The sequence below is a fragment of the Oncorhynchus gorbuscha genome, linkage group LG14, assembly GCF_021184085.1.
Source record: "Oncorhynchus gorbuscha isolate QuinsamMale2020 ecotype Even-year linkage group LG14, OgorEven_v1.0, whole genome shotgun sequence".
Taxonomy (NCBI): Eukaryota; Metazoa; Chordata; class Actinopteri; order Salmoniformes; family Salmonidae; genus Oncorhynchus; species Oncorhynchus gorbuscha.
The window spans coordinates 57,395,988-57,422,392 of NC_060186.1; the positions used below are offsets into that span (position 1 = coordinate 57,395,988).

The window sequence follows — 26,405 nt, forward strand, 5'->3', positions numbered from 1 at the left end:
CACTTTGGAGAGAGTGGGAGAAAACACTGTGTATATGTTACCCAGTGTGGGTATCTCTGTGTGGGTAACCCAGTGTGGGTATCTCTGTGTGGGTACCCCAGTGTGGGTAACTCTCTGTGGGTAACCCAGTGTGGGTATCTCTGTGTGGGTAGCCCAGTGTGGGTAACTCTGTGTGGGTAACCCAGTGTGGGTATCTCTGTGTGGGTAGCCCAGTGTGGGTAACTCTCTGTGGGTAACCCAGTGTGGGTATCTCTGTGTGGGTAGCCCAGTATGGGTATCTCTGTGTGGGTAACCCAGTGTGGGTAACTCTCTGTGGGTGTCTCTGTGTGGGTAACCCAGTGTGGGTATCTCTGTGTGGGTAACCCAGTGTGGGTAACTCTCTGTGGGTAACCCAGTGTGGGTATCTCTGTGTGGGTAGCACAGTGTGGGTAACTCTGTGTGGGTAACCCAGTGTGGGTAACTCTGTGTGGGTAACCCAGTGTGGGTAACTCTGTGTGTGTAACCCAGTGTGGGTAACTCTGTGTGGGTAACCCAGTGTGGGTAACTCTGTGTGGGTGTGTGATAAGCTCTTATTTAAATGTTGAAGGGTGGCATTGATCATTTTGATCTGAGTGTGTTTGATAGTGTATGAAAACAGTATGTGAATATGTGTGTTTGGATGCTTTCTGTATGTGTGTGAATCTGTAACGCATTGCTTCTCCTATGTCTCCCCCCCTCTCTTTACAGACAGCATATTCCATGAAGACCCCTACTACAAGTCTGAGACTAGTCTGGACCGGTGTCCGGCCGAATTCGGCTTCCGCAATGGCAGTGTTCCCAATGGCAGCATGTACAGTAGTCCTAGCCTCAGCTCCCTCAACCACTCCCAAACCTTCGTACAACCTTCACCCATCTCCTCTAACCTCAGTATCCCTGGCAGCGAGCTGATGCGCCCCGACTACATCCCGAGTCATCGCCATAGCGCCATCATCGCCCCTTCCTATAGGCCCACGCCAGAGTATGAAGCTGTGATGCGCCAGAAGTGCCACATGCTCCCCGCCCACCATGACCTTCACAGCCAATCACTGAGGAGTCTCAATATTAGTAATGCCTATGCATATCGTCAGCCAGAGGCGTTGGTTTATAGCCAGCCAGAGATGAGAGAGAGGGGCCCCTATCCAGGACCTAACCCTTATGGCCCTCAGGTCAGCTACAGTAAGCCTGTGAACCCTGCTCCTCACCTGGGCCCCGGAGCCAGTCAGGGCCACTGCCAGTCTGCATGTGGAGGGGGAGGGGGTGGGAGCTCCATCTCTCACACGGTCAGCACGCCTGAACTAGCCAACACCAAACAGGGGGCTACTACAGGGAGCTACGGCGCTACGGCTAACATGCTGAGGAACCACATGTCGCGGCCGCCCCCTCCCTACCCGTCCTTCCGACCCGCCACAAGTACCCCGGACCTGGCCAGCCACCGGCACCGCTGCATGGGCGGCAGCAGCCCCGAGCTGGTCACCCGCATGGTGCAGCTGTCGGTGAAGACTTTCCAGCCGGACAGCTCTGCCGTGGTGCACCAGTCTCTGCAGGAGGTTAGCGAACCGCTAACTGCGGCTAAGCACCGATCAGCTCTGGGGAAGAGACACAGCATGGAAGTGACCAGCAGCATGAGGGGGGGGGGAGGGGGAGGAATGGAGGGCATGGTGGTTCTGAAGGGGATGGCTGCCCCACTAAACAGGAGGAATACTCTCAGAGAGCACGTGATGCCACCCCAGACCCAACCTCAATCACAACCCCCCCAATCCCAATCTCACCAGCCCAAAGAGCTGCCTGTGCAGAGAGCGCCAGAGACCCCCATACCGTCCTCCACGCAGGGAGTGGGCGTGGCCTACCAGCACCAGAAGACCCTCTCCAATGCCACCATGCTGATCCACAGCAGTGAGAGCGAGGAAGAGGAGGAGGAGGAGGAAGAGGAGAGGCCTGAGCTGGATGTGCAGATCCCAGGTCTGAATGAGGACATTAATGCCCAGCTCCAGGCCGCCCTTGCCAAGCTCCCCAACAAGCCCCCTCCGGAGTACCCCGGACACCCTAGGCCAGCCACCAACGCCCCCCTCCGCTCCCGCGATCACAGCCACCCTCACCACCACAACCAGGGACACCAGACCCAGGGAACCAAGGACCCAAGCCAAGCCCAGCCCCGGGTGCTGAAAGCTGGGCAGAGTCAGGGCGGTGTAGGGGGTGGTGGTGGTACCCTGACCCGTGGGGATCAGGCTGGAATGAATGGGGCAGTGCTGGGGCCGTCAATCTCTGAGCCAGACCTGACCAGTGTGAAGGAGAGGGTCCGGAAGGAGCCAGTCAAAGAGAGGCCAGTGTCTGAGATGTTCTCTCTAGAGGATAGCATAGTAGAGAGAGAGATTGCACAGAGGGTAAGATACACGTTACTCCAATCTATTCTATTCAATCTATTCTATTCAATCTATTATATTCTAGATTATATTCTGGTGTGTTCGATACTGAAACATACCGTATGTCTATTATGTGGGGAACATGTATTCTGTATGAACCCATTGCTATAGCATGGCTTTACAAATTGTTACAACCGTCACATGTCCACTTCATCAATTCACTTCATTAAGTCCTCCTCAATAGTCCAAGGCGTTGAGGAGGTAAACACAGTGAACATTGCCTAAAAACAAGATTTGTTATAGATATGTCTAAAACATCATCCTTGCCGTCAACAAACAGTTTGAGTTTTGTCTGCGGTGTACTTTCCCAGTAAGTGATTAACACAGTAATCTGGAGTTCAGCACCTGAGGGTAACATTAGGTTCCAGTCCTTACAGCTTACCACCATTAATCCATTAGATTACCCTTTTTGTGGGGGGTGCATGCATGTTTGTTAGCATGTTGAAAGTCCCAACTTTAAAGCCTCCATGTCCAGTCAGCCTTTAATTTCCATATGGCTATATGCCCCTATATGTTTTCCCCATTATACCTACCCCCTCTCATCCATAAGCCTATAGCGCCCATACGTCTACCCACCCCCATTCTCCCCTACCTGCTCCCCTATAGATTTCGGTCCAGACCCTAAGGGTTCCCCCCTGACCCCCAAGCTGTTGTTTGGGCTGATCCAGGAGGGCTGAAGGGGGAGAGGTGGAGGGGTGGAGGGAAGATTAGGATAAGTAATCCTGGAGGGAGGGACCAGGCAATGTGGGCCAGGGTTTGGTGTCTCAGAGAGAAGGAGGAAAAGAAAGGAAAAACGAGAACGAGAGAGAGAGAGACAGAGAGAGAGAGGGAGACAGAGAGAGAGAGAGGGAGACGGAGAGAGAGACAGAGAGAGAGAGGGAGACAGAGAGAGAGAGAGGGAGACAGAGAGAGAGACAGGGAAAGAAGGGGTGAGAGGGAGAAAGAAAAGGTGAGAGAGAACAAAGGAGAGAGGGAGAGAAAGCGAGAGTGGGGAGGATTGTATGGGAAGAGGGAGTGAAGAGAGGCAGAGAGAGAAGAGAAGCAACAGGTCTAGTCTGTAACGAGCTCAGACAATGTGGTCAGATAGATCAGGGGAGTGAGTGTTCTGTAGGATCCACAGACAGACAGTCTACAGCTAGCAAAGCATCACTTTTACTCCCCCACCAAGGGCACCCAGGACAGATCAAGCAAAGTTTAGCGACAAACAGACCTAACCCACACACTCACCAGGGCGGGTACGGTTCAGTCTTTGCATCGCTACGGTAACCTTAACCATGACAGCGGGCTTGTCCTCTTTCCTGAAGACGCTGGAGAGACAGAAGATGTCGGTGGACTCAATAAAGAGACCTCTGATGATGGCGGCCCTCAACGGGCTCTATGTCGCCAGGGTGCCTGTACCAGAGAACCCCCGGGAGGATGGGGCCAAGGCTGCTGATGAACGGGTAAGACAACACCACAACTATGCCCAACAGGGGAGGGGGGGACAGTGTCAGAAAGTACCTGAGATTCCAGGCGTCTGGTTTTCTACTTACTATACGTAAGCCCCATAGTTCTGTTTTTGGTATTTCATTAGGATCCCCATTAACGGTTGCGAAAGCACCTGTGCACATTATCAACCACCTTGGCTAGTGTTATTAACTAACCTATTGTTGTCCTTTACCATTGTTTGTCTATGTAAGTGTAGGTTAGGCTACAGTAGAGCAGTATTTCATGGCTAACACAGCTAGCTGTGGTTGTCTGTCTTCTTCACCAGTCCAGACAGTTGTGCTGGGAGGTGTGAAACACAGCCTTTGTCCCAGGCGTTGCTAGGCTAGCGGGGGCTAGCAGAGCGCTAAGTGGGCTGTGGAACGTGTGGCATGACCGTGCTTATCGCCTCTAGGCCCGCTAATATGTCAGGAATGTGACCCAGGGGGGAGAGAGAGAGACAGACAGACTCCCCCAGCCCCTGGCTGCATACCCTCTCACTCACAGCCCAGCCACAATAAGCCCCAGCCCAACAACACATTCCACTGACTCCACTACACATAGACTGTGGGGATGGAGAACAGGAATTCATAGTGTAGGTAGGGTCATATGGGTTGGAATGTTTTCGGGTGGATGATCAAAAAGTTGCATTATAGACATTTTGGAATTGAGTTAGAGTCCTATCACTCTTGAATTCAACTAACGTCTTTCCACGTCCTTTCCTCCCTCTTTTATGAACTCTTTCGACCCCCCTCCTCTTCTATCTCTCTCCGTCCTGCTCTCACCCTCTCTCTCTCTCCAGTGTAAGAACCTAGAGTTGAAGTTGGAGGAGGAGAGGGTCTTCACGGAGTACGAGCAGATCCCAAAGAAGAGGGCCGACTGCGTGGTCACCACGGCAACGCTGCCCGACAACGGCGAGCGGAACCGATTCCGTGACGTGGTTCCGTACGAGGAGAACCGGGTGGAGCTGGTTCCCAACAAGGAGAACAACACAGGCTACATCAATGCTTCACACATCAAGGTGGGGTCAGGACACAGAGTCTACACAAGTAGACTGATCAGAGTTAACCATATCCCTTTTCTCTGACCCTCACCCAACTATTGTTTAGTGTGCTGCTGTCACCAAGTAGAAGTGTGGAAAAACACCACTGCTTTTCATCTATCCAGGCCATTTACAGTTGAAGTCGGAAGTAAACATACGCTTAGGTTGGCGTCATTAAAATGACTTAAATGAAATGAAATGAAAACTCTTTTTTCAACCACTCTAAAAATGTATTCTAAATTAACAAACTTTAAAAAAAAATTAGTTGGCAAGTCAGTTAAGAACAAATTCTTATTTTCAATGAAGGCCTGCCTATTCAGGGGCAGAACGACAGATTTGTACCCTGTCAGCTTGGTGATTTGAACATGAAACCTTTTGGTTACTAGTCCAACACTCTAACCGCTAGGCTGCCCTGCCCTATAGTTTTGGTAAGTCAGTTTGGACACCTACTTTGTGCATGACACAATACATTTTCCAACAATTGTTTACAGAGAGATTATTTCACTTATAATTCACTGTATCACAATTCCAGTGGGTCAGAAGTTTACATACACTAAGTTGACTGTGCCTTTAAACAGCTTGGGAAATTCCAGAAAATTATGTCATGGCTTTAGAAGCTTCCGATATGCTAATTGACATCATTTGAGTCATTGCCTGCAGCATACCACCATGCACACTGGCTTGCTTCTGAAGCTAAGCAGAGTTGGTCCTGGTCAGTTCCTGGATAGGAGACCAGATGCTGCTGGAAGTAGTGTTGGAGGGCCAGTAGGAGGCACTCTTTCCTCTGGTCTAAAAAAATATCCTAATGCCCCAGGGCAGTGATTGGGGACATTGCCCTGTGTAGGGTGCTGTCTTTCGGATGGGATGGTAAACAGGTGTCCTGACTCTCTGAGGTCATTAAAGATCCCATGGCACTTATTGTAAGAGTAGGAGTGTTAACCCTGGTGTCCTGGCTAAATTTCCAATCTGGCCCTCAAACCATCATGGTCACCTAATAATCCCCAGTTTACAATTGGCTCATTAATCCCCCTCCTCTCCCCTGTAACTATTCCCCAGGTTGTTGCTGCAAATGAGAATGTGTTCTCAGTCAACTTACCTAGTAAAATAACAGATAAATAAAATTAGAGGTTTACCTGTGGATGTATTTCAAGGCTTACCTTAAAACTCAGTGCCTCTTTGCTTGACATCATGGGAAAATCAAAAGAAATCAGCCAAGACCTCAGAAAAAGAATTGTAGACCTCCACAAGTCTGGTTCATCCTTGGGAGCAATTTCCAAATGCCTGAAGGTACCACGTTCATCTGTACAAACAATAGTACGCAAGTATAAACAGCATGGGACCACGCAGCCATCATACGGCTCAGGAAGGAGACGCCTTCTGTCTCCTACAGATTAATGTACTTTGGTGAGAAAAGTGCACATCAATCCCAGAACAACAGCAAAGGACCTTGTGAAGATGCTGGAGGAAACAGGTACAAAAGTATCTATATCCACAATGAAACGAGTTCCATATTGACATAACCTTTTAAGGGCGCTCAGCAAGGAAGAAGCCACTGCTCCAAAACCGCCATAAAAACCCAGACTACGGTTTGCAACTGCACATGGGGACAAAGATTGTACTTTTTGGAGAAATATCCTCTGGTTGGATGAAACAAAAATAGAACTGTTTGGCCATAATGACCATCGTTATGTTTGGAGGACAAAAGGGGAGGCTTGCAAGCCGAAGAACACCATCCCAACCGTGAAGCACGGGGGTGGCAGCATCATGTTGTGGGGGTGCTTTGCTGCAGGAGGGACTGGTGCACTTCACAAAATATATGGTACCATGAGTGAGGAAAATTACGTGGATATATTGAAGCAACATCTCAAGACATCAGTCAGGAAGTTAAAGCTTGATTGTAAATGGGTCTTCCAAATGGACAATGACCCCAAGCATTCTTCCAAAGTTGTGGCAAAATGGCTTAAGGACTATAAAGTCCAGGTATTGGAGTGGCCATCACAAAGCTCTGACCTCAATCCCATAGCAAATTTGCGTGCCGAACTGAAAAAGTGTGTGTGAGCAAGGAGGCCTACAAACCTGACTCAGTTACACCAGCTTTGTCAGGAGGAATGGGCCAAAATTCACCCAACTTATTGTGGGTAGCTTGTGGAAGGCTACCCAAAACGTTTGACCCAAGTTAAACAATTTAAAGGCAATGCTACCAAATACTAATTGAGTGTATGTAAACTTCTGACCCACCAGGAATGTTATGAAATAAATAAAATCTGAAATAAATCATTCTCTCTATTATTATTCTGACATTTCATATTCTTAAAATAAAGTGGTGATCCTAACTGACCTAAAACAGGGAATTTTTACTTGGATTAAATGTCAGGAATTGTGAAAAACTGAGTTTAAATGTATTTGGCTAAGGTGTATGTAAACTTCCGACTTCAACTGTAGATTAAGGGTCACCTTTAAGGAAGGAGGGAAGGAAGGAATGAATCAAGGAAGGAAGTAAATAGGTTCTTTAAAGACTATTTATACATATCGCCTACATCTACAAATTATAGACTCAATGGAATTCCCTGGGAATGTGGTCCAAACCCCAAACCCTCTTAAATGAGCTTGAGCTGTTCTCTCACTCTGTGCCCATGCTCTTAGCTCCTCGTTGTGTGTGTGTGTGTGTGTGTGTGTGTGTGTGTGTGTGTGTGTGTGTGTGTGTGTGTGTGTGTGTGTGTGTGTGTGTGTGTGTGTGTGTGTGTGTGTGTGTGTGTGTGTGTGTGTGTGTGTGTGTGTGTGTGTGTGTGTGTGTGTGTGTGTGTGTGTGTGTGTGTGTGTGTGTGTGTGTGAATGGAATGCTAACTCAGTACTGAACCATGGCCTAATAACGTGTAACCCTCTTATTTCAGTCATCTGAGGAAGTTGAGGACAAAACCCCTGTTTGTTCCTGAACACTGTGTTTATGGTCACGAGGTGGCCTGATCACTCAGCTGGTTGCATTGGGTTTGGGGTGTGTTGGGTTGGGGTTGTGTTGTGTTGCGTTAGGGTTCTGTTGGGGTTCTGTTGGATTACAGTTGGGTTGGGGTTGGGGTTGGGTTGGGGTTGTGTTGGGATTGTGTTGCGTTGCGTTGGGGTTGTGTTGGGTTGGGGTTGTGTTGGGATTGTGTTGCGTTGCTTTGGGGTGGGGTTGCGTTGGGGTTGTGTTGCGTGGGGTTGGGGTGGGGTTGCATTGCGTTGGGGTTGCGTTGCATTGGGGTTGTGTTGGGTTGGGGTTGTGTTGTGTTGCGTTGGGGCTGTGTTGCGTTGGGGTGGGGTTGTGTTGGGTTGTGATTGTGTTGGGTTGGGGTTGTGTTGGTGTTGTGTTGGGTTGGGTTGCGTTGCGTTGGAGTTGGGTTGTGTTGCGTTGGGGTTGTGGTTGGGTTGGGTTGTGTTGGGTTGTGGTTGGGTTGAGATTGTGATGGGTTGGGGTTGTGTTGGGTTGTGGTTGGGTTGGGGTTGTGTTGGTTTGGGATTGGGTTGGGATTGTGTTGGGTTGGGGTTGTGTTGGGTTGTGGTTGGGTTGGGATTGTGATGGGTTGGTGTTGTGTTGGGTTGGGATTGTGTTGGGTTGGGGTTGGGTTGGGGTTGTGTTGGGTTGGGATTGTGTTGGGTTGGGATTGTGTTGGGTTGGGGTTGTGTTGAGTTGTGGTTGGGTTGGGATTGTGATGGGTTGGGATTGTGTTGGGTTGGGATTGTGTTGGGTTGGGGTTGTGTTGAGTTGTGGTTGGGTTGGGATTGTGATGGGTTGGGGTTGTGATGGGTTGGGATTGTGATGGGTTGGGATTGTGATGGGTTGGGATTGTGTTGGGTTGGGATTGTGTTGGGTTGGGGTTGTGTTGAGTTGTGGTTGGGTTGGGATTGTGATGGGTTGGGATTGTGATGGGTTGGGATTGTGATGGGTTGGGATTGTGATGGGTTGGGATTGTGTTGGGTTGGGATTGTGTTGGGTTGGGGTTGTGTTGAGTTGTGGTTGGGTTGGGATTGTGATGGGTTGGGATTGTGATGGGTTGGGATTGTGATGGGTTGGGATTGTGATGGGTTGGGATTGTGTTGGGTTGGGATTGTGTTGGGTTGGGGTTGTGTTGAGTTGTGGTTGGGTTGGGATTGTGATGGGTTGGGATTGTGATGGGTTGGGGTTGTGATGGGTTGGGATTGTGATGGGTTGGGATTGTGATGGGTTGGGATTGTGATGGGTTGGGATTGTGATGGGTTGGGATTGTGATGGGTTGGGATTGTGTTGGGTTGGAGTTGTGTTGAGTTGTGGTTGGGTTGGGATTGTGATGGGTTGGGATTGTGATGGGTTGGGATTGTGATGGGTTGGGATTGTGATGGGTTGGGATTGTGATGGGTTGGGATTGTGATGGGTTGGGATTGTGATGGGTTGGGATTGTGTTGGGTTGGGGTTGTGTTGAGTTGGGGTTGTGTTGGGTTGGGTTGGGGTTGTGTTGAGTTGTGATGGGTTGGGATTGTGATGGGTTGGGGTTGTGTTGAGTTGTGATGGGTTGGGATTGTGATGGGTTGGGGTTGTGTTTGGTAATGGCACTCCATTTCCAGCCCTTAGTTAAAATGGGCTACCAGAAGTGTTAAGGGTGAAAGTGTATTGAGGAATATACACTACATGTCCAAAAGTATGTGAACGCCTGCTCGTTGAACATCTCACTCCAAATCATGGGCATTAATATGGATTTGGTCCCCCTTTGCTGCTAGATGTTGGAACATTGCTGCAAAGACTTGCTTCCATTCAGCCACAAGAGCATTAGTGAGGTCAGGCACTGATGTTGGGCGATAGGGAATGGTCACTGTCAGCGTTCCAATTCATCGGCCATGGAAACCCATTTCATGAAGCTCCCGACAAACAGTTCTTGTGCTGACGTTTCTTTCAGAGTCAGTTTGGAACTCGGTAGCAAGTGTTGCAACTGAGGACAGACAATTTTTACGTGCTTCAGATCTCGGCGGTCCCGTTCTGTGAGCTTGTGTGGCCTACCACTTTGTGGCTGAGCTGTTGTTGCTCCTAGATGTTTCCACTACACAATAACAGCACTTACAGTTGACCGGGGCAGCTCTAGAAGGGCAGAAATTTGATGGACTGACTTGTTGGAAAGGTAGCATCCTATCCACTAATTTGACGGGGTGTCAACATGCTTTTGTATATATAGTGTACCACCAAGCCCTATGTGAAACATGGCAACATTGCCCTCCTGTGGTAGACCATTATATTGTACAGCTCTCTTTGTGCTCAATACACTTTCTGAAAAATTAATGTGATAGTATAGTCTTAACTGATTTGGTTGTTTGTTGTCTGTTTGTGTGCATGTGTTTTTTGTTTCAGAAGATGGATGTGTAACGGTATTCCTGTGTGTGTTTAATTGATTCTAACTGTGTGTGTGTGTGTGTGTGTGTGTGTGTGTGTGTGTGTGTGTGTGTGTGTGTGTGTGTGTGTGTGTGTGTGTGTGTGTGTGTGTGTGTGTGTGTGTGTGTGTGTGTGTGTGTGTGTGTGTGTGTGTGTCATGCAGGTGATGATCAGTGGGGAGGAATGGCACTATATCGCCACCCATGGACCGCTGGCCAACACCTCTGCAGACTTCTGGCAGATGGTCTGGGAGCAGGGAGTCAACGTCATCGCCATGGTTACTGCCGAGGAGGTACACTACACACACACACACAGTATGAAGAGAAACATCAGTGGATTGAAGGCCTTGCCAGGTTTCAGAACAGTGAATTATTGAATGCGTGACTGTGTGTGATGTATTATTGATATGCAGTGAGAACACAGTGGTGTGTGAATAATGAAGGAACAGAGCTTGGTGGATGTTTTAATCCATACACACCCTGTGACCTCTGTCTTCAGCCCCTCAGAAGTCGTTTCATTTTGTTCCCTATGTTTCAAAAGGGAGTGATATGGCACCAATATCTCATAGTAGAATTGTGTTTGTGCCTGCCTGCATGCATGTGTGTGTGTGTGCGTCTGTGTACCTGTGACCATGTACGTTTTTCCTTGTCGGTGTCCATGTGTTTGTATATCCACCCCACATGTACACAAACCTTACATTCAACCTGTCTCTGCCTCCTCCCCCTCCTCTCTCTCAGGAGGGTGGTAGGTCAAAGAGCCACCGGTACTGGCCCAAGCTGGGCTCCAAGCACAACTCAGCCACCCACGGCAAATTCAAGGTGACCACCAAGTTCCGTACCGACTCAGGTTGCTACGCCACCACAGGGTTAAAGGTCAAACACCTGCTGTCGGGCCAGGAGCGCACCGTGTGGCACCTGCAGTACACTGACTGGCCGGACCACGGCTGCCCCGAGTACGTCCAGGGATTCCTCTGTAAGTCACACCTAAAGGAAAAAATGTAGATTGTTTTGTTAATTCCACAAAGCTAATGGAGTAAAATGGAGGCTTCTGCCCTGTGTAGTGGTCCAAAGGCAACACTGAAACTTAGATGTGAAAACTGAATATTGATGAATATGTATTGTCCCTGACAACTAAATGAGAGAAGTATGAATTAATAGGACTGTTCTGGCCTGAAATATGGACCACACTAACCCCCTCCCCCTTCTCCCTCCCAGCTTACCTGGAGGAGATCCAGTCAGTGAGAAGACACACTAACAGCATGCTGGACACCTCCAAGAGCCTCAACCCCCCTGTGGTGGTCCACTGTAGTGCTGGGGTGGGCCGCACCGGGGTCGTCATCCTCACCGAACTAATGATCAGCTGCCTGGAGCACAACGAGGTGAGGGGCATCCTGCCACTGACATGAACTCTGTCACTTACTCTCCAAAATGTTACACTGTTACAACAGCATGTATTGTATATCATCGCCTCCTGATATTTTGGTATATTTGTGTGAAAGCCTCTCATATGGGCTAAAGTATGTTCCTGGTTTATAATGCTATTGCACTGTACTTAACTTGACTGGGATTCTTCTCTCTCTCTCTCTCTCTCTCTCTCTCTCTCTCTCTCTCTCTCTCTCTCTCTCTCTCTCTCTCTCTCTCTCTCTCTCTCTCTCTCAGAGGGTAGAGGTCCCTATGATGTTGAGTCACCTGAGGCAGCAGAGAATGCTCATGGTCCAGACCATCTCCCAGTACAAGTTTGTTTACCAGGTCCTTATCCAGTTCCTTAAAAACTCCCGTCTCATCTAAACCCTCACCTCTGACCTTTGACCTGGTCCCACATGAGCTGACACAAGGGCAATGGAATACTGGTGGAGCAAATAACCCCCCGCAGTCCTAAAGGGCTGGGTAAGTGTGAGTAGCATGGTGATGGCCTCACTCAGCCCTCTGGTATGGTAGGAGTTTCTATATATATATATATATATATATATATGCCATTTAGCAGACGCTTTTATCCAAAGCGACTTACAGTCATGTGTGCATACATTCTACGTATGGGTGGTCCCGGGGATCGAACCCACTACCCTGGCGTTTCTGACATATTGCTTACATCTATCTAGTCCTATCAAATGTTTTCAGATTTGAACACAGCCAGGGACAACTAATATATCCTAACAGTAATTATACAGTGTGTATATTTCAGACCTCCAAATTTAATCTGAAAAGTGACCTACTATTCAGTCTGTCTCTCTTCTTTATCTTGGAGAGAGAGGCGTTTCCGTTGTATTAGTGATAGCCTCTCTGTCCTATGTCTTGTCAATGGAGAAACCTGAGAGAGATACAGACCAGACTAGCATTCTAGATGTTAGCGTTTAAAGTCACATGCTAAATGATGAGTGTTGGTCGTTTCTTACCTGAGTTTAAACCAGGTAAACCCAGGAGACAATTATCTCAGCATTTTACATTTATTCCTTTAAAACCAATGCTAATTGAATAACTTTTTGGAATATGGTTCCCCATTTGAAAATAATGGCATTTCAAATGTAAGGCTAATGCACCCTTGTTAATCAAATTGAACCGAAATCTGGGAAAAGGTTAATGACATGGCATTGTTTTTCATTGAATATAATGCAGAGCTCCGTATTGTTAAAATGAGAAACTGTCATTTTGTCCACTAAATTAGATGATAAAGCCAACGTTACATAAATGTTTTTTCAGGTGACACTTAGAAAACAAATGAAAAACAGGACATGGCACTGTTGGTTGTTATTTCAAGTGTTGTAGAATCATATGTTTTTCTAAACTGTCAGAACCCTTTCTAAATCTATGGTGAGGCAGACAATTGTAAGATACAGTGAAGACTTGTCTCAACATTTCAATATTTAATATTGTTGTATTTTTTTCTTTTACTTTTATTTATTTATCCTAACAACATCCTCATATTTTTCCTGAATGTGGCTCATTGGAGTGCATGTTGACAGTCGGATGATCTTTGCAAATAGTTCTGTGGACATTTGAGTAGGACGTGTCTAAAATTGTCATTGCCCTTCAAGTATTCCACTCTCCACTCACCTACTTCCAGATATCTCAAATTCCTCATAGTCTTGACTGGTAGTACATCTATTGTTCTTTTTCATCCTCAGACAACTTTTCATGTACATTACAGTATGTCCATTTACAGAGAGGCATGTCAAATACATATTTGTTTATCCCAGACATTTCCATTGTGATTATCTCCTGTGTTCTCTCCCAAGTAGTTTGACATATTGTAGGCATTGCTTTGCCTTTCTTTTCATGAGTCTAATGTACAAACACCCAAAGGTATTTTAGTTCTAGATCCTACATGTGTGTAGCCCCAGATGCCAGTATGTCTCTGCTCTAGTTGGCTAAAGCAGACTGACACTCTGCTGAATGTTATGTAGGCCCCAGTGTGTGTCACACTGTGCCACTCTACAGAGGGGTCCATGAAAGTTCATGTGGAATAGAGAAGTTTGTGTTCTGATATGGTGGCAGTGAGCCAAATCCAGAAGGACAGATAGAGCTGATCCCTAAGACGGAGGACAGACACTAATTAAAGCGTAGGGATGGGCTACCCGGATGTTTGTTTCCATAGGGAGGGACTGGTAGAGACCAATCAGACTCAGAGCTATAGATCTACAGTTTGGCAAACGTCCATCTTGGCACCAAAGTTTCCATTTAGATTTGGTCTATTTGATATAATGGTATTGCCTCTTGGTGCCAATATAGTGTCCAATGTGTTTTTTAATCTGAAATTAAGTTTGCCAAACGGTATATCAATGGCTCTGAATTGATGTTATAAATCTATTTTGATATTATAGACCATTATAGACCATGATCTGTTTTAGACCGTATATTTATCGACCAACATGGGTTGTGTCTAGGGTTACAAAATTCCTAGGACTTTCAATAAATTCCCTGGTTTTCCAGAAATCATGGTTGGAGGACTCCGGATTTCCTGCTTATTCCCTCCTTATTCTGGTTATTTCTGGAAAACCAGGGAATTTATTGAAAGTCCCAGGAATTTTGCAACCCTAGTTGTGTCCCAAACAGGTTTCAGTGACCAACCAGTCAAAGCCTCAATGGCTGCCATTTGTTTTTGTATAACTGTAAAATCTATCCCTGTAAGGATCTTAGGGCTCAATTCATTCTGTATCGCTGAAGCTCTACAGATGGTGTGATTGAAATTCAATTTCCGATTGAGCCGAAATCTGCAGCGTTTACCGTGAATGCAGTCTCCTCTAAAGCAGGAAAATTGCCTTTAAATTTCAATCACGCAGTGATGCTGAACATCCGCACTACAAATTGAATCCAGCCGTTAGTGTTCCTATGTGCCTAAACCCAGCTATGGCTGCATCCTCCATAATCTGTGTTATGATGTTTTTCTATATCTGTGAGAGTTGTGATGCAAAGCCAGCCATGTCTAAATGAATGTGTGCGAGAAAGATTTCTACAAATGTTTTTATTTTTTTTGACTTGGTACCCTTAAAATACCGTAAGATAATGAACTATGCATGTTTTTTTTAAATATTCCAATGTATATACCTATACTCAAGATACGTATATATGCTTTATGTTCTCTTGACATATGAGTGTTCTATTGCATTCTCTTCTGTTTGTATTTTCCCACATTGAATTCTCTTCTGTTTGTATTTTCCCACATTGAATTCTCTTCTGTTTGTATTTTCCCACATTGAATTCTCTTCTGTTTGTATTTTCCCACATTGAATTCTCTTCTGTTTGTATTTTCCCACATTGAATTCATGTTAATGTCTTATTTTCCCACATTGAATTCATGTTAATGTCTTATTTTCCCACATTGAATTCTCTTCTGTTTGTATTTTCCCACATTGAATTCTCTTCTGTTTGTATTTTCCCACATTGAATTATCTTCTGTTTGTATTTTCCCACATTGAATTCTCTTCTGTTTGTATTTTCCCACATTGAATTCTCTTCTGTTTGTGAGTATTTTCCCACATTGAATTCTCTTCTGTTTGTATTTTCCCACATTGAATTCTCTTCTGTTTGTATTTTCCCACATTGAATTCTCTTCTGTTTGTGAGTATTTTCCCACATTTCATTCTCTTCTGTTTGTATTTTCCCACATTGAATTCTCTTCTGTTTGTATTTTCCCACATTGAATTCATGTTAATGTCTTATTTTCCCACATTGAATTCTCTTCTGTTTGTATTTTCCCACATTGAATTCTCTTCTGTTTGTATTTTCCCACATTGAATTCTCTTCTGTTTGTATTTTCCCACATTGAATTCATGTTAATGTCTTATTTTCCCACATTGAATTCTCTTCTGTTTGTATTTTCCCACATTGAATTCTCTTCTGTTTGTATTTTCCCACATTGCATTCATGTTAATGTCTTATTTTCCCACATTGAATTCTCTTCTGTTTGTATTTTCCCACATTGAATTCTCTTCTGTTTGTATTTTCCCACATTGAATTCATGTTAATGTCTTATTTTCCCACATTGAATTCATGTTAATGTGTTATTTTCCCTTTCATGTTTCTGGCATAATTCCTGAGAAACTTTCAGTATATGTTGTGTATATATGTTTTGTATATGCTTTTGCCAGTGCATCAAGTCTTTTTTTTCTTCCTACCCCCAGTTATGTATGAAGCTGTCATACTTGCTTATTATGCAATAAAGCATTATTTTCTCTACATGCCTGTTCTTGCCGAGGACATTTCTGTACAGTAACTATGACATTGTTTATGTGATTTTAAAATCCGCCGTTGCTAACAGACGTGTGTTTTCTCCTCTCACACCATTTGAAATGGTAGTTAAACACCAACCAACCACGCACAGCGTAAGAACACGGGGCGACGTGCTAATGGTTTCTAACCGCCCTCCATTGTGACAGGGTCACTTTCACCAGCGTTCTTTAGACCCACCGCGACAAAGCAGCGGTCACCACCCAGGCAACGGCTCATCTCATTGGCTGAGAATAACTTTGTTGACACGCAGAGCCCGCCCACATGTAAACAATTGGTGAAAGACCACAAACAACGGAGATGTCTATTTAATGGCAATTCTGTGGATGATCTATTCTCATAAAACACGTATCAAACAGTTTGACAGGAATCAAAAATCTGCTCAGTACAAAGGTATTCCGTATTTAATAACTGCACTCGTAGTCAAGACCTCAAATGTATAAAATATTTTAACCACATAATTAAATAGATGATATCTCCATGACTTTACCATTCTCCTCCTACTGTGCTTTAAAGCCAAGGAGAAGGGAAAGTACCATACACTGAAGCCCTTTGTGTGAGAGAGAGGGACAAAGAGAGACTTCATTTCTGTTACTCCCAGTGTGTGAGGTCACTTTGTTTATTTCTGCATCTTGATCTCTTTACGAAGCTCTATCAGATACTGATGATCCTTCCCATGAGCCACCTCCATTATGGCCATCGCCTGGACGCACGCACACACACAAAGAGAAGAGTTTAACGGTCTGCTATGTCTTTCACTCAAATTGACAGATTCAATAGAAGCATATATGTTCGTATCTCTCACTACATGTTATAACAAGTAGCCACTATGGAAATGGAACTAACAGGCTTCTAGTAATGTTACCTTCTTCAGGGCGTCGATGCCAGATAACTTTCTCTCCAGGCCCAGGTACAGACGGCCCAACTTCAGATACATGGAGGCCACATTCATGGAGTAGGGAGGGTACAGTATGCTAGAGAGGTCAAGAAAAGGTATATGGTTACTATACAGCCATCAGCTGACCTAGACAGGTAAGAATCATCACGGTACAAACCTGGGGAGATAAACATTACAGCTATACTGTATCAATTTGACAGGTGAGGAAACAGATCATAGCCTAAAGGGTTCTAGGTGAAAATGGATCAGTTTCTGTAGGGTTCTATGTGTATGTATGGATCAGTACTTGAAGGGTTCTATGTGTATGTATGGATCAGTACTTGAAGGGTTCTATGTGTATGTATGGATCAGTACTTGAAGGGTTCTAGGTGTAAGTATGGATTATTCCCTAAAGGGTTCTATGTGTATGTATGGATCAGTACCTGAAGGGTTCTAGGTGTATGTACGGATCAGTCCCTGAAGAGTTCTAGGTGTATGTATGGATCAGTACTTGAAGTGTTCTAGGTGTTTGTATTGATTATTCCCTAAAGGGTTCTAGGTGTCTGTATGGATCAGTACCTGAAAGGTTCTAGGTGTGAATATTGATTATTCCCTGAAGGGTTCTATGTCTATGTATGGATCAGTACCTGTATGGTTCTATGTGTAAGTATGAATTCATCCCTGAAGGGTTCTATGTCTATGTATGGATCAGTACCTGTATGGTTCTATGTGTAAGTATGAATTCATCCCTGAAGGGTTCTATGTATATGTATGGATCAGTACCTGTAGGGTTTGAGGACCTTCTCTCCATAGCGGATGGCTTCGTCCCAATCCCCCATGTAGAGACACACTCCCATGGCCTGGTACATCATGTGCAGCATGTACACGTTGGAGTCCTCAAACACCTCACCCATCTTGTCCAGGCTCAGCTGGCACATCTCCATCAGCTCTCCAGGGGGTGCTCAAGAGTCAAGGTCAAGACTGAATTTACAGAATCAGGAACTTAGCCAGTGAAACTGTAAGCCAACTTCCACGCTGTAGATATTTGAGCTGTTGGGCAGAAATTAAAACCTATAATATAAGACACTTATTTGCATCTCTAAACTCGTCCACTTTAACCCAGATTGAGAGGCTACACGGAGAGAAGGACCACAAAGGATATTTTTCTGATGTTTTTCTGCTATTTGTTTGGCAGAACGGAACTCTTTGATGGTGTTCCTAGCGTAGCGCATCATGCTACTGATCTCCTCCGGTCCTGGAGGCTTGTTTCTCTTACGCACCTTCAGCTTCAACTTGTCCTAAAACAATTAACATTTGGGTTTAAAATCTTAATTATTATATTATTCAAATATGAATATTCAAGGTTTAGGAAGTAACTGATGATCATACATCAATCAGCCTCTTACTTTAGATTTGGTTTTACACTCTTTGCAGTCGCAGGTGAAATAGTAGGCGTCTCTCAACCTCTCATTTCTGTCTGCTGTAGGGTAGAGGAGGTCTATGTAGCTGGTGAACACCTGGGAACACACACACAATGCATGTATAAACATTCACCATTTAAGTTACTATTCATACAAGTTGTATATTGAGATCAGTGAGATCTATTTCATATCGGCTCAGCTTTTTTGATCAGCAGTCCTCAGAACAGGTTTTAAAATAACCCTGCAGAGCTGTTTAATCAGCTGCTGCTGTGTCTGCTCCTTCTCGTCCTCCCTCCCTTCATCTTCTGAGACGCCACTAAGCCACACACTCCACTATCTACAGTATGTTCCTCAAATGCCTCCTTGCCAAGATGAGAGACACAGACGAGACTACTGCAAGCCACCTATGACCTAACTTCCTGTCACCTGTCTACAACCAACCCCGGTCATGACAAGGTTCATTCCCACTATGCACTTCTCTGACTCAGCAGCGTACTAGCAATTCAATACATGACACTGTTGCCCACTTCTACCTGCCCCTTCCCTTAACCCCTCAATACTCTCCCCTTCCTACCTGAAACATTGAACCTTGACACCAACCCACCACTGCCTTCCAACAGCTGTCCCCATCCTTACCTCTTCCCCAGGGGTCATGTCCTGCACAGCCCGGACCTCGGCCACATTCCCCTTGTACGTCACTATGACGTTAGGGCAGCAACTGTGGTTTACCAGGGCCACACTGAGAGAGACAGAAAAGGAGATAGATGGGGGGTGAGCATGGGAACAAAGAGGGAGAGAAATGGGAAATAAATGGGAGACAGAGAGAAGGGAAAATACGGAAGAGAGATGCTAATAACATCGCCATAGGAACGACAAACACTCCCAGAGGGAACAACTTCATCATAACTGTTTACATATATTTGTTTGTGTTAACCCATTCACTATATAGACTATACTGAGGTCACAGAGGCCTCTCTTTTTGGTTAGCGGTCTAGTTTACCCAGATGCGAATTAAATAAACTCTCTCATAGCTAGCCAGCTGTGCCATGGCACTGGCCCACTCATCAAAGGGAGTGGGATATTATTTCTTCCAATGCCTTAAGAGTACGCGCTTAGCTGTTGTGGTGGCCAGGATAAGCCATCTCTTTTCAAAGGAAACATACAGTAGGCCTCTCTTAAATGTGTCGGGCCCTAAATAGTGAACTAGGCATGGGCCTATGGAGAGAACGAAGGACTGAAAAAAACTACCACAGGCTGAGTGGGCAAATACAGACACTTTACTACACGCTCACTAACCAAGGAGATTTATAACCAAACAGACCGTGTGTGCGTGACACCATTTTCAAATTGCCCACCACCACAGAAGGGAGTTTCCTTTCTATGCAGATCTAGGATTCGCTTTCCCTTGTGTGTGTGTGTGTGTGTGTGTGTGTGTGTGTGTGTGTGTGTGTGTGTGTGTGTGTGTGTGTGTGTGTGTGTGTGTGTGTGTGTGTGTGTGTGTGTGTGTGTGTGTGTGTGTGTGTGTGTGTGTGTGTGTGTGTGTGTGTGTGTGTGTGTGTGTGTGTGTGTGTGTGTGTGTGTGTGTGTGTGCTTACTCAGGGTAGACTGCTGAGCCCATTTTCGACAACTCCTCATCCTCCACTGTGAAGCCATTACAATTAACCTGGAATACAGAATAGGGAAGGAGTCCCAGAATGGGTACAGACCTACAATAAGACAGAAACTAGAGGGATACTGAGGTGATATGAAAGACAATAGTTTTTCTTTGTAATTAAAACTGCAGAGAATATGTGAGGGTGTGTGTGTTTTACCTGTGAGAAAAGTGTGAGGAGGGCTGTTTTGCTGGGGAAGTCCAGGTTTTTGGAGTAGAACTGGTGCAGGCTGGCTATGTCTCCCTCGTTCATCTCCCTCTTCTCAATGTCTAAATCGTCTATGTCTGAGAGACACAATGAAGGAGGGATGGATAGAAGGAGAGAGACAGAGAGAAACTCACTTAAAGATTGTGTAAAATATTACAAATGATGGTGTTTCCACAAACATTATTGTCGAAGAGATGTATGAATAAAGTTGGATGTAAACGTCTGCTGCTCTTACTGCTGTGGACTCCCTGAGAGGATCTTTCCTTCCATGCTAATCCTTGGACAGCTGCAAAGAGCTTCCAATAAAGAGTCCCTCCCCCACCATTCATATTTTGAACCTTTATTTCACTAGGAAAGTCTAGGCCTAGGAACAGCAGGTTAACTGCCTTGTTCAGGGTCAGAGCGACAGATTTTTACCTTGTCAGCTCGGGGATTCGATCTTGTAACCTTTCAGTTACAAGTCCAATGCTCTAATTAATTGTATGTTCAATGTATGTAAAGCTGCTGTGCATTCAGGATGAATGGATGCATTCTATAAGGGGGACATTCGTTGGGAGGCTCTGGTAAAGGCCTGGTAGAGGAGAGTGTCGGGTAACATTTCTCACTAATGTATAAATAGAGAGGGCCAGCTTGACAACACTACTCTGTCTCTCTGAAAACTAGGTTTGAAGCTAAGCTGTTGTTCAAAAGCAATCAGTATTAGGGCCAAAAACATGGGATGAATGACAACTACACTAGATTACATTATACTGTACATACAGTATATCGTAGCGACCTAAACCCAACACCTAACAACCTTCTCGTTATGTTTTGGATCTCTAGGCTTAACTGCTAAGGGGTTGGGTTGACAGTCACTGGACCCGGATTCGGGTCCCGATCGGGGCTACACCCCAGATTTGCTACATTGGTGTAAGAAGTGAGTTATAGCGTGCATGAGGCCATCGGCTAGGCGTGTACATGTGAGCGACTTCGTACTGAACGTGACACAAAGTAAAGGAAGATGCAACGTTCAGTACCATGATGAAAGAGATGTATGTCTCTTACACAGAACGCCAATAAGCAGACAACACAATGGAACACTCAGTGTATCGACTCATTCTCTCTGTGGGTGTTTTGTTAGTACGTGATTCCAGCTCTCCAATCAGCAGCAGCTTCTCTGATGTACTCCTCTCTTTCTGGGCTTTCTGCAGAAACAGACAAGAGACAGTTGAGTTAACACCCTCTGTCTGCCAAAATAAGCATCCCAAAACAACTAGCAGCACTAACAACACAGATACCATGCAGGCCTTAAGCTTTTACTGCAGTGGTCTAAATCAGGATCACACAGAGTGTTTCTTGGTAGTCTTAAACAAATCTACTTTGAAACACCTCACACACACGGTTATGGGCTTAAAAAGAAGACACCTGCACCATGTCAGATATAGAGTTGAAATGTCTTACATTGAGTTTGCATCCCAATATGACACTTTATATACATCACAGAAGACTGAAACATAACAAAACCATTTGACATAGAAAAAAAGTGATTTTGGCATTTATTAATTATGAAATTAGGCAGCCCCTACTCTTCCTGGAGTCCGGCAAAACTAAGGCAGTTATACAATTTGAAAAATATTACAATAAATTCATTACAGAATTTACAACACACTAAGTGTGTGCCCTCAGGCCCATACTCTATGTTGCTTCATAGTCCTCGCTGTTACACAAGATATATTTTTATATGTTTTTTAAATCTTATTCTACTGCTTGTATTAGTTACCTGATGTGGAAAGGTTTCATGTAGTCAATGCTCTATGTAGTACTGTGCGCCTCCCATAGTCTGTTCTGAACTTGGGGACTGTGTGCTAGTCGTTTAAACAAAGCTCACTGCTTTCAACATGTCAATACCTTTCTCAAATACCAGTAGTGATGAAGTAATCTGTCCTCTACTTTGAGCCAAGAGAGATTTAGATGCATATTACTAATGTTTGCTCTCTGTGTACAACCAAGGGCCAGCCATGCTGCCCTGTTCTGAGCCATTTACAATTTCCCTTAGTGTCACAACTCCTACCGAAGGGGGCTCCCCTTCCTGGTCGGGTGGTGCTCGGCGGTCGTCGTTACCGGCCTATTAGCTGCCACTGATCCCTTTTTTCCCCTTTTCTGTTTATTGGTTTCACCTGTGTTTGGTTTAGGCTGATTGGCTGGGCTTTATTTACAAGCAGGCCCACCTGCTGGTTGTGCGGGATTATTCCATGTACATGTCTGTGTGTCACGGTTGTCCGTGTGTTTGGGTTTTTTGCTGGACTGTTTAAGTCCCCCGTGTTTGGGGCATTTGTTTTGGTTGGCATCTTTTACCGTTGTGGTGCATTAAAAGAACACCCTGTGTGTTCTGTTAGACAGGTAACTCTTTATCCACAATATATCAGGGGTTGTAAAGCCATAACACATACGTTTTCCAGCAGCAGACTATGGTCGAAAAGGTCAAAAGCCGCACTGAAGTCTAACCAAACAGCCCCTAAAATATATTTTTTATTACCAATTTCTCTGAGCCAATCATCAGTCATTTGTGTAAGTGCTGTGTTGGTTGAATGTCCTTCCTTATAAGCGTGGTTTTGTAATGAATGAGCCATCTGATTCAATGAATGATGGAACTGAGATAGCCTTTTTCCCCAAAAGTTAATTGAAGGTACTCCAAAGCTTTTTACTATCATTCTTTCAGTGTAGTTTCTTCTTCTTTTTACTCAGTTTAGTTACATGATTTCTCAAATTGCAATATTTTATTTTATTTTTTTTATTTCACCTTTATTTAACCAGGTAGGCTAGTTGAGAACAAGTTCACATTTGCAACTGCGACCTGGCCAAGATAAAGCATAGCAGTGTGAACAGACAACACAGAGTTACACATGGAGTAAACAATTAACAAGTCAATAACACAGTAGAAAAAAGGGGGAGTCTATATACAATGTGTGCAAAAGGCATGAGGTAGGCGAATAATTACAATTTTGCAGATTAGCACTGGAGTGATAAATGATCAGATGGTCATGTACAGGTAGAGATATTGGTGTGCAAAAGAGCAGAAAAGTAAATAAATAAAAACAGTATAAAAACAGTATGGGAATGAGGTAGGTGAAAATGGGTGGGCTATTTACCAATAGACTATGTACAGCAGCAGCGATCGGTTAGCTGCTCAGATAGCTGATGTTTGAAGTTGGTGAGGGAGATAAAAGTCTCCAACTTCAGCGATTTTTGCAATTCGTTCCAGTCACAGGCAGCAGAGTACTGGAACGAAAGGCGGCCAAATGAGGTGTTGGCTTTAGGGATGATCAGAGAGATACACCTGCTGGAGCGCGTGCTACGGATGGGTGTTGCCATCGTGACCAGTGAACTGAGATAAGGCGGAGCTTTACCTAGCATGGACTTGTAGATGACCTGGAGCCAGTGGGTCTGGCGACGAATATGTAGCGAAGGCCAGCCGACTAGAGCATACAAGTCGCAGTGGTGGGTGGTATAAGGTGCTTTAGTGACAAAACGGATGGCACTGTGATAGACTGCATCCAGTTTGCTGACTAGAGTGTTGGAAGCCATTTTGTAGATGACATCGCCAAAGTCGAGGATCGGTAGGATAGTTTTACTAGGGTAAGCTTGGCGGCGTGAGTGAAGGAGGCTTTGTTGCGGAATAGAAAGCCGACTCTTGATTTGATTTTCGATTGGAGATGTTTGATATGAATCTGGAAGGAGAGTTTGCAGTCTAGCCAGACACCTAGGTACTTATAGATGCTTGCCAATCTGTTGTGTAGCCAGACTTATTTGTCATTCTTTTAGCCTCATCTGTCATGCAGGTGAAAGAGGACCCAAAAGCGACTTGGCGAAAACAGAGTCTTTAATCCAGTAAAGTAAATACAAACAAAAAACACAACTTTCACTCGAAATGACGAGGACAAACTGGAGACTCGATCTTGAACAGCAGGTGAACAGCAGGTTGCCTCGGGAAGGCACTTGAACCAGACAGACTCAGACACCTGCTCACCACGCAGCATCTGAGGAAAACACGACACGACAGGGCGATACACAAACACAGCACGGTGAATTCTAGACAAGGAACCGACAGGACAGGAACGGAACACAAAGGAAGAAATAGGGACTCTAATCAGGGGAAAGGATCGGGAACAGGTGTGGGAAGACTAAATGATTGATTAGGGGAATAGGAACAGCTGGGAGCAGGAACGGAACGATAGAGAGAAGAGAGAGCGAGAGAGTGAGAGAGGGAGGGGGAGAGAGAGGGATAGAAAGAGGGAAAGAACCTAATAAGACCAGCAGAGGGAAACGAATAGAATGGGAAGCACAGGGACAAGACAAGATAATAAATGACAAAACATGACAGTACCCCCCACTCACCGAGCGCCTCCTGGCGCACTCGAGGAGGAATCCTGGCGGCAACGGAGGAAATCATCAATGAGTGAACGGTCCAGCACGTCCCGAGACGGAACCCAACTCCTCTCCTCAGGACCGTAACCCTCCCAATCCACTAAGTATTGGTGACCCCGTCCCCGAGAACGCATGTCCATGATCTTATGTACCTTGTAAATAGGTGCGCTCTCGACAAGGACGGGAGGGGGGAGGGAAGACGAACGGGGGTGCGAAGAAAGGGCTTGACACAGGAGACATGGAAGACAGGATGGACGCGACGAAGATGTCGCGGAAGAAGCAGTCGCACAGCGACAGGATTGACGACCTGGGAGACACGGAACGGACCAATGAACCGCGGAGTCAACTTACGAGAAGCTGTCGTAAGAGGAAGGTTGCGAGTGGAAAGCCACACTCTCTGGCCGCAACAATACCTTGGACTCTTAATCCTGCGTTTATTGGCGGCTCTCACAGTCTGTGCCCTGTAACGGCAAAGTGCAGACCTCACCCTCCTCCAGGTGCGCTCACAACGTTGGACAAACGCTTGAGCGGAGGGAACGCTGGACTCGGCAAGCTGGGATGAGAACAGAGGAGGCTGGTAACCCAGACTACTCTGAAACGGAGATAACCCGGTAGCAGACGAAGGAAGCGAATTGTGAGCGTATTCTGCCCAGGGAGCTGTTCTGCCCAAGACGCAGGGTTTCTGAAAGAAAGGCTGCGTAGTATGCGACCAATCGTCTGATTGGCCCTCTCTGCTTGACCGTTAGACTGGGGATGAAACCCGGAAGAGAGACTGACGGACGCACCAATCAAACGACAGAACTCCCTCCAAAACTGTGACGTGAATTGCGGGCCTCTGTCTGAAACGGCGTCTAACGGGAGGCCATGAATTCTGAATACATTCTCGATAATGATTTGTGCCGTCTCCTTAGCGGAAGGAAGTTTAGCGAGGGGAATGAAATGTGCCGCCTTAGAGAACCTATCGACAACCGTAAGAATCACAGTCTTCCCCGCAGACAAAGGCAGACCGGTAATGAAGTCTAGGGCGATGTGAGACCATGGTCGAGAAGGAATGGGGAGCGGTCTGAGACGACCGGCAGGAGGAGAGTTACCCGACTTAGTCTGCGCGCAGTCCGAACAAGCAGCCACGAAACGGCGCGTGTCACGCTCCTGAGTCGGCCACCAAAAGCGCTGGCGAATAGACGCAAGAGTGCCTCGAACACCGGGATGACCAGCTAACTTGGCAGAGTGAGCCCACTGAAGAACAGCCAGACGAGTGGAAACAGGAACGAAAAGGAGGTTACTAGGACAAGCGCGCGGCGACGCAGTGTGCGTGAGTGCTTGCTTAACCTGTCTTTCAATTCCCCAGACTGTTAACCCGACAACACGCCCATAAGGAAGAATCCCTCGGGATCAGTAGAAGCCACAGAAGAACTAAACAGACGGGATAAGGCATCAGGCTTGGTGTTCTTGCTACCCGGACGGTAAGAAATCACAAACTCGAAACGAGCTAAAAACAACGCCCAACGAGCTTGACGGGCATTAAGTCGTTTGGCAGAACGGATGTACTCAAGGTTCTTATGGTCTGTCCAAACGACAAAAGGAACGGTCGCCCCCTCCAACCACTGTCGCCATTCGCCTAGGGCTAAGCGGATGGCGAGCAGTTCACGGTTACCCACATCATAGTTGCGCTCAGATGGCGACAGGCGATGAGAAAAATAAGCGCAAGGATGAACCTTATCGTCAGACTGGAAGCGCTGGGATAGAATGGCTCCCACGCCTACCTCTGAAGCGTCAACCTCGACAATGAATTGTCTAGTGACGTCA

The 26,405-nt window shown here is 45.8% G+C and overlaps 2 protein-coding genes across 3 annotated transcripts in view; one reads left to right on the top strand and one right to left on the bottom strand.

The window, feature by feature from the left end:
* Window positions 1–15,989, top strand: part of LOC123995195 (tyrosine-protein phosphatase non-receptor type 14-like) — a 110,124-nt gene extending 94,135 nt beyond the window's left edge. For both annotated transcript variants that reach the window (XM_046298617.1, XM_046298618.1), the window contains exons 13-19: window positions 727–2,399; window positions 3,743–3,880; window positions 4,705–4,923; window positions 10,479–10,607; window positions 11,053–11,287; window positions 11,530–11,693; window positions 11,974–15,989. In XM_046298617.1, the coding sequence (XP_046154573.1) occupies window positions 727–2,399; window positions 3,743–3,880; window positions 4,705–4,923; window positions 10,479–10,607; window positions 11,053–11,287; window positions 11,530–11,693; window positions 11,974–12,102 (2,687 nt within the window). In that variant the 3' untranslated portion in view covers window positions 12,103–15,989. The remainder of the gene's footprint in view (window positions 1–726; window positions 2,400–3,742; window positions 3,881–4,704; window positions 4,924–10,478; window positions 10,608–11,052; window positions 11,288–11,529; window positions 11,694–11,973) is intronic.
* A 342-nt stretch (window positions 15,990–16,331) lies between these two features.
* LOC123995196 (N-lysine methyltransferase SMYD2-A-like) overlaps window positions 16,332–26,405 on the bottom strand; it is a 30,170-nt gene continuing 20,096 nt past the window's right edge. The window contains exons 4-12 of the mRNA XM_046298620.1: window positions 21,319–21,379; window positions 20,148–20,272; window positions 19,932–19,999; window positions 18,973–19,075; window positions 18,322–18,432; window positions 18,078–18,213; window positions 17,699–17,873; window positions 16,904–17,012; window positions 16,332–16,741 (exon numbers count right to left, since the gene is read on the bottom strand). Of these exons, the coding sequence (XP_046154576.1) occupies window positions 16,658–16,741; window positions 16,904–17,012; window positions 17,699–17,873; window positions 18,078–18,213; window positions 18,322–18,432; window positions 18,973–19,075; window positions 19,932–19,999; window positions 20,148–20,272; window positions 21,319–21,379 (972 nt within the window). The 3' untranslated portion in view covers window positions 16,332–16,657. The remainder of the gene's footprint in view (window positions 16,742–16,903; window positions 17,013–17,698; window positions 17,874–18,077; window positions 18,214–18,321; window positions 18,433–18,972; window positions 19,076–19,931; window positions 20,000–20,147; window positions 20,273–21,318; window positions 21,380–26,405) is intronic.